Here is a 12,895-nt window from a genome sequence, read left to right on the forward strand (position 1 = left end):
AGAATGATGGACATCGTTTCTGGGAAACTATTTTTACATTATGTTTTGTTTGTTCCTGGTAAATAAACTGTCATCTTCTTAACGTTAAAACAAAATCTAAACCACTAAATTCAATAATACAGGAATATAACTTTCGAAAAACATTTCTTTGGCTGCGCAGCATGTGGGATCTTAGCTCCCCAGCCAGGGATTGAACCCACGCCTGCTAGCATTGGAAGCGCAGAGTCTTCACCACTGGACCACCAGGGAAGTCCCAGGAATATCACTTTTAAAGGAGAAGGTATAAACCCCTTGGTTACATGAACTGGAGATTTTTAGTAAGAAGTCAATATATTTGTTGTTAGGCACATTTTATGTTAGGCTGTCTCCCTGCACAGGATGCAGGCGCCTTGAAAATGGAAATCATATCCCTCTAGAGTACGTCCCTCTTCTTTCAGCTTTGCAGTTTGCTGCTCCGCTTGTTCAACCCCACCTAGTAATAACCTATACTTCCCTTGTTCCTGTTTTCCCATCTGGAAAACAGACAAAAGGCAACCAGACAACGCAAAGGTCTCAACAACTAAGGGATATCCAAAACCAGAGATGGCCAGAACTTCTGGATCCCTCATGAAACCTAGCCCGGTGTTCGATACGTAGGTATCATTAATACGTGCGTGTTGACTGAAACGGTTGAAACTCAATTCTTCCACTTCCCAGTTTAGTTTTAGTCCTCACACAAAACCTGATCATCAAATTCCTTAATGCGAGGAATCACAGTGAAAAATCATATCTCAACTGACTTCTGTCAGATGAGTGAGAACTAAGGTTAATTCAGTGTATCTGAAGCATAGAAAGTGAGGGCAAAAGTGGCACAAGATGGGGCTAGAGGAGCAGAGAGGATTCTAGACCACGCAGAGTCTTCAAGGCCAACACTGTGTTTTCTAGTCTCAAAACAATGTTTGTGAGCGATGTTTATGAGCAATGTTCCAGCTTGCTTTGAAGGTTTCTTGTGTGAAGAATGGATTGGAAGGAAACAAGATATATGGACACTAGTTAGGACCTAGTCGCAACAGACAGGCAAGTTCAGTATTAGGATGTTGAGGAAGAGCTGACAGATTCCAAAGAAATGCAGGAGATAAACTGAAGCGGGCTTAATGGGGTATGAGATGGAGGAAAGGAAGGTCGTAGGGAATTCAAGGGTTTACTGCGCACATGAGCAAAGCCTCAAAATGAATCATTTGAACGTACAGAGGTAGATCTCCCAAACGACACCGGTTAGGAAGCAACGGTACGCCCTTCAGAATTCCCAGAGACAACACAAATCAACTGTTTCGATGGAAAATTCGGCGGGACCCTTGATTTCCATGGCAATATAGAGAAAAGAGACACTGATCTGGCCTGCCGGTATTTAGGAAGTTGTTAGCCTGACATCACATACTAGTATCATGTAAGTAGGCCGTCTGAAGTAGGAAGCTTAGGGGAAAAACCTTGAAGAAAACTTACAAGCTTAAGCCACACCTCTATACTACACCACCTTTCACAATTTCTTCTCAGATAAGCATCATCCCCATCAGTGAAGAAACTCGTATCTCATAATAGGAAAAACAGGCCTAAAGATTCAATGTGTGTCTTTGGAGGTCCCATCTATGCGCTATCTTCCTGGGACCAGAAAAGTCCCCAGGAAGATCAATCTTTTTGCACCCCTGAAAGCTTACCACCAAGGAAAATGACTAGGTCCACAGATTTCCTCCCTCAAACCAGCTTACCTCACACAGAAATCAGTAGCAACTCAGCCCTTACTTACATGATCACAGTCACAAGAGTGGTTAGGGAGAAAAGCACTAACCGGGGGAACTAAAACAGAGGCAATCCAGGCCAAGTTGGGCTGGTGGCAGATATCTGCTCCTTACGCTCGGGTGCATAATGCGACTCACCACAATGCCTTTTTCACAGACCCTTTTGAAAGTTTCTCCACAAAATCCAACAGCTCAACTTAGTTCATGACGCTTCAAGGTCAACGATCGTCAAGAGAAAAACATGCAATATGTCTTACAATGTTGGATTCCTTACAAATAGGACAAGGAAATAACCATGTAGACAAAACCAGAGCATTTGAACACATCTGTGTTCTACAAACACACCAGTGAATGCTATCAATAAGGTACTATGACATAAAACAAAATGAAAACTAGATGTGAGACTGTTCTCTTCAGTGTACAGACTTCGTGGCAGTTGCTGCACTATCTAGCTACTTATATCGTTAACTCTCTGTTCTGTGAATACAAAATGAGGCCCAAGTGTGTCAACTTGTTTCCCACAGAAACCAAAAAACCTCCATGCATCTCTTTTCTCCTGTGCCCTTTCACCTTACCTGCTCCCAATTCTCCACCAATGTCCTCCTCTTTCTCTAATTATTCTCCTCTTCATTTTGCTTGGCCTTGCACCCAAGCATGCAAGACAGAGAGTCCTAGAGGTCCAAGATTCGAGAGTGGCTGTTTGCAAGGGGGAGGAGATTACAGTAACTGCCACACTGTATATACTTCTGTGCAAAGAAAAAGGGACAGTGTTCAGAACGTCTCTCACATAGAAAAAGAGCTGGATGGCAGGATACCTGTGTGGCCCAAGGAACTAGAGCTAGCAAATTATGGGCCAAAGAATTGCAACCAAAGGCTGGAAGAGGAAAGGTCTGCAACCAGCTCTGTCTCCTAGCTCTCTGGTATTTGCTGCCAACGGGCAGAGTCGATTTCGTGAAGCGTCAAGCACTGAAAAGAAGACTCCTGCTGCTGGAAGTTGACAGGAAGTAACATCCAATGCAAGATCAAGGCTTGTCCTAGAAGCAATGCCCATAATGGAAGGAAAAAAAAAAAAAAAAAAAAGAAGAAGAAAGCGGAAGAGAAATGCTAAGTCGCAAGTCCAACCTGGCCCCCAGCCTAGCCCAGCCCAAGGAAGGCAGGAGTCAAGGAGAAGAAACTCGAAGAGAAGAGCCTTGGACCACAACATTCTCCACAAGGTACACTCAACAAACTTCACCCTACTCTTGAACCAAGCTACAAAAAGAGCTTCTTCATCCCTACTTTTGCTCCTTGAAAGCTGCTATCAGTTCACTCATTAGACACATATGATTTCAGAACAACTGTTAATAGTTCAAACTAGATGGCACTTTCCTTCCTAAGGATATTAATTAAGTTAAGATCTCTATAGCTCTAAGTATATGATACATAAAATAGAATACTCTGTAGAATATAAGCAACTGTTAGTTCATTATATTAATGAACGTCTGTAAGAAATGTTGCAATGATTTCCCTAATGGAAGAGCCTGGGGGAGGTAAGTCTGTCTTCTAGGATTTCCTCCCCAGAGCTCAGAAATGTAGGTGTTGTTTTAGCTCTCCTACACTCTCTTCACCCAACCCCGCCTTCCTCTTGGGGATCGGACCTCCCTATTGGCTAGCTCATACCTTCCAACTGCCTGCTTTGTGACATCACTCTCCTACCAAACCTACTACCACTTGGTAGAGTCTTGGGGTTTCCGTGGAGCTGTTTGGACCAGTAACCAGTGACCTCTGGACTGGACACGTGCGCCGTTCAGCTGCAGCCACTCAGACATCCTCTAGTGTTGTCTCCTCAGCCCTTGTACCTGCAGTTGATGGTTCCTCTTCTCTGACCATGTCAGGTAAGAAAAGACACTTTGGAAAGTTTTGCGTTCGATTTCTTTGGCCCCTAAATTGAGTAGGAGATTCAACATAGCAGGGAATGATGAGGGAAAGTATTGAACTACAAGTCTGGAGACCTAACTTCAGTTTTGACTTGGACGTTTACTATCTGTGTGACTTTGGACGAATCGCTGACTGTCTCACAAAGCCTGCTGCTTTCCTTATCTGTTACGTTAGGATACCACATTGGGTTGATCACTCTGATCCCCTTCCTTTCCAGTATTGAGCCTTAAAGGGTACCCATGGAGAAAATGAAATCAGAGACTTCTCAAGAGGGTTTCAACAGAAACATAGAAAAGCCAGGTGACATAGAAAACTAGCAATATATACCAAGATGTTTCATCTCTAATGGTCTCCCTCCACTAGTACTGCGACCAGCTGAAAAGAGAGAATAGGGAGAGAGGATGGAGAGTACTGGGCTATATAGGGAGGCACAGAGTCAAACGTAAGGAAGTTGAGGATTGTTTTCATTAGCACAGGCCAACAGGAACCAAGAGATGGGAAAAAAAATATAAGAATCAAGAGGGAAAGCATAGAGGGGCTCTCAAGAAAAACGTAGTTTGCAATGGAATGCAGATGGGAACCAAAGATTTTAAATTAAAGCAGAAACAGCACAGAGGGAAATCTGCTCAGAGCAGGGCAAAACAAAGTTGATGGTAGCAAATCCTTACATTAACAGACTAAGAAGGAAAGTCAGGCCAGAACAGGGGATCACCAGGAAAGGCAGCTTATCAGAAAAGTCATACTCCGTTTTCTTTCTTTTATTGCCTCTCTGAATACAGTTGGCACTTGACAGTTTTGAATATAAACATTTTAGAAATATGTTTTAGAAATGATGCTTCCTATAAACAAGAAACCAAAGTGGTTATCTAGGGGGCTGATTTTCAGTGTTTTATTCTTTCTAATTTTTAAACTAGGTAGACATTTTCCCAATTAAACATTTTAAGTGGCATCTTCTAAATTGAATCAGAAGGACTATTTCCTTTGTGTGATATGTAGGTTCTAAGGCAAGGCTGCTTTTCATTTTCACAGTTATTTCCTTCCTAACACAGAGAGCACATTGATCAACAGCCATCGTTCGCTTGTAGATCTTAGCTACCGAAGGAGAAAAAGAAAAAGTCAAGCCCCACATCTCTAATTCCCCATTTAGGGAATTCCCTGGCGGTCCAGTGCTTAGGACTCGGTGCTTTCACGGCCAGGGCCACGCGGCGCGGCAAAAGAAAAAAAAAAAAACAAACATCCACATTTATCGAAAACAATGTTGTGGAGTCCTTTGGATTTTCTTACATTTGAAAATCTTTTTTCGTTGGATTCTAGGGATGATGGTTTTTTGAGGTTTTGGGATGTCATCTTCCTGGATGTTGAAGATAATTCTAATCTAAGTTCTAGGATAAATACAAAAACCTTCCTGATACTTTTTAAGCTTCCTTTCTGCTTATTATATAAGTTATATTCATTGAAATATATATTTCTCCTAGGCTGAATACCTGTTACTTGCTGGGTAAAAATATGAATGAGCACAATCATGAAACTCTTTTACCCTTATTATTTTGCTGTCTGCTTCGTACCGCTTTTCATTGCAATACTTGTCTATATATGTTGTGGCTACCTATACATTCACATTTATTGCATTCTGTTGCTTGTTAGGCATTGTTTACTGATATACCGTCTCTGTCTGTATGCATTGGCTAGGAATTCATTCACCTCTATCACCTCTATCGTGTGTTTTGGTTAATAGCATTCACTAAAATAGAGCGGGCAACATTCACTTTCCTAATATTGCATGGATGGTACAGAATGTCATTTGTTAGTAAATTCATTAGGCTTTGATACTTGCCACATACCCCAGTTTTCATTAATATCTATGGATTCCTTTTTCGTTATGTAATGTGCTTGTCATGATTTTTCTTTGTCTTTCTAGAACTTATTGTATCTTCCTCCATATAAATCAGATGCAATATATCAGCTTATTCATCTATTAATTATTACTGCTATTATTATTGGTGGTGGTGTTATAACCACTTCATAGATGAGTAATCCGAAGTCATCAGATAACTTTTCTCTTTCCAAAAGCACTTAAGATATCCACTTTCGGGTAATCATTTTGAGGTAGGATGAGAAACCAGGCTTGAAGAGGGCAAAAATGACTCTTTCACAATTCACCAGTTGGACTGAGCTATACGTCAACTCTAGGTAATAGCATGGGAACTGTACAAGCAAAGGGAGACACTGAAGACGACAATGGTAATAGCCGTACTGTTTTCTAATGGACCAAAAAAATGCCTATATTGTAAGTTCTATTTCTCCTGCTTTCTGGCAGTATCATGCTCAGAGTAGAGTCCTGGCAAGGAAGTCAGGATACGTAGGTTCTGGAACCTGGTAATGATACTAACATAACGAGGGAACTTGAACAAGTCAACCCGACCTCTCTGAGCCTCAGTTTCCTTACTCACGAAATGAGACTGAGAAAATCGAAGTTCTCTAAGGGCCTCCTAGTTCTAAAATGCTTCCAGTCTAGGAAGTAGCATAGAAGTCAATACGAGTGCAGGCTGAAGGGAAAGACAGGGCAGGGAGAAGGTTGCTTCCAGCCTAGAGAACAATGTCTGAACCATACCACTTGGCTCTTCTGCCCATCTGTGCCCAAGATGGGAGCACAGGCAGTTAATACAGAAGAGTGGAAAACTGCTCAGTCCTTACAGCCATCATTAACTGTCTGATTTTGGGTTTCTCAGCAAGTATTGATAGTAGAGGTGTCCTGATAGCAAGAACCTTAAGATAATGCTGTTCCTCAAACGGACTGAGAATTTCTCAACCTCCCTGAGTTTTTCATGACCCTCTTGTTCTTACAGAAAATTTCCAAAATCCATCTCTACTTGGAACTCTGAAATCTCTGCAGCATTCTCTTCCTGTGATGAGCAATGCAACTTCCCTAACACGAAGTGTCTGCAACTTCTCCAGAGTCTCTGCCCCTGCCGTCAGTTCGCCATCAGCTACTGGTACCCTCTTTCCAGACACTCACGGGTAGTGCCTACCTTTACCAACATTCTAGCACGACTACGTTATCTGGAGTTACTGACCACAGCCAGATCTCCACTTCAGCTCCTTCCTATCCAGGTGTTCTTCAGTGGGACATCACACGAAGCACTGAAAAGAATTCTTCTTCACCCGGAGACTTTACTCTGGCACTCACTGACCGGCACACAGTTGCTTCCTCCATGTTTATGGCAGCCCACTATGATAAAACTTCAGACGCCAATAACATGGTCCCTCTATATCCATCGCTTTCTGCCAGCCTTGCTCAGGGAACACCATCTCAGATTCCAAATCAGGGGCATAGCCGCCTGTCACCTCCCTACCAGGAAGGAAGCCAGGTAGATTACTATAACCAAGGCACACTGGGGTCTTTACTGTATGGAGAACTTGGCTCCTGCCCGCAATCCTATGGCTCTGCGTCACACACAGGAAGTAGGGCCTCTGTGCAACCAGAAATGGGAATGGGACTGAAGGAGATCGAGCCCACAAATATCCGACCACCAGCTTCCACCTCTGCAATCTGCCACCCTGTGTCTGCTCAACGCATCACAGAAACAAGTTTTCAAGGTGAGTATACAAACGGCAGAGAAAGTTGAAGAATGAGGTCGGCGTTCAAAAGTGGGGTCAAATCGACAGCTGGGAAGTGGTGTAGAGACAGGTAGAATTTAGATCCCGAGCCTTTAATAACCACTACCTTCGCTCAGTGCCCTCTGTTTTGAGACTCTATAGAAGAACACCTAGGGCTTCCCTGGTGGCGCCGTGGTGAAGAATCCGCCTGTCAATGCAATGCGGGGGACACGGGTTCGAGCCCTGGTCTGGGAAGATCCCACATGCCGTGGAGCAACTAAGCCCATGTGCCACAACGACTGAGCCTGCATTCTAGAGCCCGTGAGCCGCAACTACCGAAGCCCACGCGCCTGCAGCCCATGCTCCGCAGCAACAGACGCCACCAGCGATGAGAAGCCCGCACACCGCAACCAAGAGCAGCCCCCGCTAGCCGCCAACTAGAGAAAGCCCGTGCACAGCGATGAAGACCCAGTGCGGCCAAAAAAATAAATACGTAGAACAAATAAGTTCAAACAATAAATAAATAAACATAAATTAAAAAAAAAAAAAAACCTAATGCAGGTGGGAAGGTGGGAGGGACACTGTAAAGGTCATCTATGCTACATGTACAAGAACCCCGAGAGCACACCAATAGGTACCACATTTTTCACTGCTGTAGCCGATCATTCCCCCTGTACTACCACACTGTAGCACTCCCTTCCCTCATCTACTGCTATAGGCTCTTTGGAAGGTGTTTCAGAACTCTCGTTGTGAGAGTGCCAGTTGAACTGTCCTCACTTCCTTCATTTATACCAGGATTTAAGACCTTGTGGTCTGAGATCCTGTCCAGAGAGCAAGCAGGCTGAGACTCTGTCTTTGTTGATACATTTCATCAGAAAGGGCTCTACCCCCTCTCCTAGTTCATGGTGTGAAGTGTTCGTAGCCTCTCGGGAAAGTGGGGAGAATTGAAAGGACTCTAGATGAGAATGCTAGGCTTTGTAAAACATTTCAGTGTGTTTTAAAAATAAGACTCATTTTGTATTGGACTTACAACAGTCCTATGAAATACAAAGAAAGCCAAGAATCAGTGACAGGAAATGATCACCAGTAAGAATTACAACAGTCACCGCTTACCTCGTAGCATAGGGCACTGTCCAGGGTCCTTAAGAAGAGTTAGTAGAAATGCCTTGCCCATCTTGCCCCTGAACCCCTTGAAAGGTACATGACTGCTGTGTTGGTGTTTAGGGGGAGCATCTCACTTCCCAGGGACTGACTTCTCCCTTGATCCCTTTGTAGTGACGGAGACTTCCCCGCTGATGAACAATTCCCTGGGATTGCGACCTCCAAGCCAGACGTTTTGTGTGACACAAACTCAACAACTCCCCAAGTCCTGCAGTACCAGAAACAGTCACATACTTGAGAGTAACCCACCGTCTGAACTTGGGGACATTTCAGTGACAGCTCCAGTCCAGAGTGCCAGTCGTCTCCTGGCCCTGCCTCCAGCTCCAAGCCAGGGACAAACAGAGAGTAAGAACGTGGATGATATCAAAACCAAGCTTTCAAAGCCTCTGGATGCCTACCAGATCCCAACAGAGAACCAAGATCCTCCACTACGCCCTTTAGGAATCCCTGATATTCACCAGCCGCTGGCCTGCACCGATCCCCTCAGCCAAGAGGAGCAGCCTGGTTCTGAAAATGCTGATCTGAGAGAGAACAGCCGCAGTCGTCAGGACCTAGGGACACTTGAAAACGGGACTGAACCTAGCAGTGGTTTTGCAGACATGACTACACTGGCGGAGGATAGTCACCTTCCCCAGCTCTTTAATTCTTTGAAAGATCTTGGTCAATCCCAAGGTCCCAACGTGATCAAAGCTAAAGACACCAGAGCCATTAAGGTGAATCAGGTGCAGGAAAAGCCAAGTGTCGTAAAGGTTCCCTCTGATCAACCCAGGGAACAAACAGAAAGCCTCTGAGCCTATCAGTGGTGCTCCCAAGGCCAAAAGCCAGCCAAAGAATCCAGAGTGCCTGTTAGGGGGAGAAGTGGTTCTATGCAATGCTGCAGTCAGTGACAGGGCTCCTGTGAACACGGCCAAGCACTCGCAAGGCAAACCTCAGAAAGCTGCATCCAGAAAGGTCAGCAAAACTAAGAGCCACGGGCAGGAAAAGACCAAAAGGACCAGAGGAAGAAACAAGGCTGAAGAGAACAAGCAGTCAGGGAACAAAGTCAAGGCAGAAGAGAAGCCAGCAATCCCCAACACGAAGCGAAAGGAACACCAAACTGAGCTTCTCCAAGAGAGCTTGCAAAAGCCTCGAACCTCCCTTGGCGTGCGCATGCTGGAGTCTGTGAAGGTCCTTCATGCGCTGGGGAGGAAGAATGAGACGAAAACTGGGCTCTCTTCCTGTCGGCTCTTGGGAAATGCAAGCAACCCCAAAGACCCCCAGCCACCCCCAGCTATCCAGCCATGGCGGCATACCCCACGTGAGGGGAAGAGTCCTGAGAAAACGCAGGTCCAAGCCCAGAAACCAGACAGCAGTGCTGAAACAGAGTGTCCCTCTCCATCCCAGTATGAGCGGCCTCCTCCTGGGAAGGTCAAGTTGATACCTCTGCCTTTTTCTGCCTGGGACAAGCCTCAAGCTCGACCCGCTCCTCGGAGGCCACAGTCTCTGGCCTCACGTCGGCCTGCTGGGGCTTACCGTGCCCAGCCTGGTTCTACTGACTCAGCTCAACCTGCTGCAGTCAATTCATCCCAGCCAGCTCCTGCCTCTTTGCCAGGTCCCGCCAAACCAGCTCAGCCAACTGTGACCAACCCAACCCAACCGGCTTGGACCAACCATACCCAGCCCCGTGTCCCTCAGTCCGCTGCTCCTAGGCCTGCACCCTACCAAACTTCATCTGGCGCTTCTCTCCAGCGCGAGCCTGTTCCCCCTGCTGGGACTAAGCGCCAGTCCCCACCCAAGCTCCAAACCCAATTTCTACTCCAAGACTTCAGCAAGCAACGAGTTCCATGGAGGGAACCCAATGTGCCTGAGCCAGTCATGTCAAAGCCCATCGAACAAGAGCAGAGGCCAGAGCGAGAGGCCATGAAGAGGCGGGCTCAACAACAACGGGAGAATGCTGCCAGATACACCTCTTCGGGGAAGCTGCCATTTCTCACCGAGAGGGAAAAACAAATGGAAATTGCTGACTACTACGGATACGTCAAGTGAGAGCTGCTGGGATTCTTGGTGCCACCTTGGCTACCAGCTGTTCTTCCATACATAGGTAAGATAGGTATAGAACTGAATAAGTAAATGGAATACAATGACTAGATGAGTAATAAACCTTAAGAATTTTGAGATGCTGCTAACTGGGGCGTGAGAAAGGAAGGACTGAAAGTTGGATGGGAGAATGAAGGAAAGGGGTAAACACTGAGGAAAGAGGAAGGAACTTGGCCCAGGGCTAGGAAGGCCAACAGAGAGGTATGGATTTAGGAAAGGAAGCAGGAGTGAGGATGAAATGGCAGAAGTAAAAAGCAGGGTCAGAGGTCTGGGTTGAAAGAACACAATTTGAGGAGAGTTGAAGGGGACAGAAGATGAGTCTAGCTTTACTAGGAGAAATAGAAAAAGTCTCTTGGGGACGTTGGCCTTCAGTCTCACAACCACCAGATAGGTATTTCAGAAAACAAGAGGTTCAGGACACATCTCTGAAAGGTCTGAGTTGCCTTATTCAGGTGTGATTATAGTGGGGGAATAGGGAAATCTACCAGAGAAGTGGCAAGGGCTCACAGTTATCCTAGGGGCAGCTGACGACAGGGGCAGAGCCAAGGGAACTGCTGGATCAGGAGGCCCACGAACAAATCAGGGGCATAGCCGCCTGTCACTTCCCTACCGGGAAGGAAGCCAGGTAGATTACTATAACCAAGGCACACTGGGGTCTTTACTGTATGGAGAACTTGGCTCCTGCCCGCAATCCTATGGCTCTGCGTCACACACAGGAAGTAGGGCCTCTGTGCAACCAGAAATGGGAATGGGACTGAAGGAGATTCAGCCCACAAATATCCGACCACCAGCTTCCACCTCTGCAGCCTGCCACCCTGTGTCTGCTCAACGCATCACAGAAACAAGTTTTCAAGGTGAGTATACAAACGGCAGAGAAAGTTGAAGAATGAGGTCGGCGTTCAAAAATGGGGTCAAATCGACGGCTGGGAAGTGGCGTAGAGACAGGTAGAATTTAGATCCTGAGCCTTTAATAACCACTACCTTCTCTCAGTGCTCTCTGTTTTTAGACTCTATAGAAGAACACCTAGGGCTTCCCTGGTGGCGCCTGCCAATGCAGGGGACACGGGTTCGAGCCCTGGTCTGGGAAGATCCCACATGCCGTGCAGCAACTAAGCGCATGTGCCACAACGACTGAGCCTGCATTCTAGAGCCCGTGAGCCTCAACTACCGAAGCCCACGCGCCTACAGCCCATGCTCCGCTACAAGAGAAGCCACCGCGATGAGAAGCCCGCACACCGCAACCAAGAGTAGCCCCCGCTAGCCGTAACTAGAGAAAGCCCGTGCACAGCAATGAAGACCCAGTGCGGCCAAAAAAATAAATACGTAGAATAAATAAGTTTAAACAATAAATAAATAAATAAACATAAATTAAAAAAAAAAAAAAAAGAACACCTAATGCAGGAGAGAAGGTGGGAGGGCCACTGTAAAGGTCATCTATGCTACATGTACAAGAACCCCGAGAGCACACCAATAGGTACCACATTTTTCACTGCTGTAGCCGATCACTCCCCCTGTACTATACCACACTGTGGCACTCCCTTCCCTCATCTACTGCTACAGTCTCTTTGGAAGGTGTTTCAGAACTCTTGTTATGAGAGTGCCAGTTGAACTGTCCTCACTTCCTTCATTTATACCAGGATTTAAGACCTTGTGGTCCGAGAGCCTGTCCAGAGAGCAAGCAGGCTAAGACTCTGTCTTTGTTGATATATTTCATCAGAAAGGGCTCTACCCCCTCTCCTAGTTCATGGTGTGAAGTGTTCGTAGCCTCTCAGGAAAGTGGGGAGAATTGAAAGGACTCTAGATGAGAAGGCTAGGCTTTGTAAAACATTTCAGTGTTTTTTAAAAATAAGACTCATTTTGTATTGGACTTACAACAGTCCTATGAAATACAAAGAAAGCCAAGAATCAGTGACATGAAATGATCACCAGTAAGAATTACAACAGTCACCGCTTACCTCGTAGCATAGGGCACTGTCCATGATCCTTAAGAAGAGTTAGCAGAAATGCCTTGCCCATCTTGCCCCTGAACCCCTTGAAAGGTACATGACTGCTGTGTTGGTGTTTAGGGGGAGCATCTCACTTCCCAGGGACTGACTTCTCCCTTGATCCCTTTGTAGTGACGGAGACTTCCCCGCTGATGAACAATTCCCTGGGATTGCAACCTCCAAGCCAGACAGCTTTCCTACGGACTGACAGAGAACTTGTCAAGATGAAACACCAGTCTGCGGGAGAAAGGGAAGAAGAGAATGATGGACATCGTTTCTGGGAAACTATTTTTACATTATGTTTTGTTTGTTCCTGGTAAATAAACTGTCATCTTCTTAACGTTAAAACAAAATCTAAACCACTAAATTCAATAATACAGGAAT

At 45.7% G+C, this 12,895-nt stretch overlaps 1 protein-coding gene across 2 annotated transcripts in view; it reads right to left on the reverse strand.

Annotated features, from left to right (window-relative positions):
- LOC130709400 (uncharacterized) overlaps window positions 1-12,595 on the reverse strand; it is a 45,489-nt gene extending 32,894 nt beyond the window's left edge. The window contains exon 1 of one of the 2 annotated variants that reach the window (XM_057558386.1): window positions 12,482-12,595. In XM_057558386.1, the coding sequence (XP_057414369.1) occupies window positions 12,482-12,542 (61 nt within the window). In that variant the 5' untranslated portion in view covers window positions 12,543-12,595. Of the gene's footprint in view, window positions 1-8,402; window positions 8,510-12,481 lie in introns of those variants that run through there. The other variant, XM_057558387.1, reaches the window with a different exon arrangement.
- Between the last annotated feature and the right edge of the window lie 300 nt (window positions 12,596-12,895).

Source organism: Balaenoptera acutorostrata, chromosome 12 (assembly GCF_949987535.1).
Source record: "Balaenoptera acutorostrata chromosome 12, mBalAcu1.1, whole genome shotgun sequence".
Classification (NCBI taxonomy): Eukaryota; Metazoa; Chordata; class Mammalia; order Artiodactyla; family Balaenopteridae; genus Balaenoptera; species Balaenoptera acutorostrata.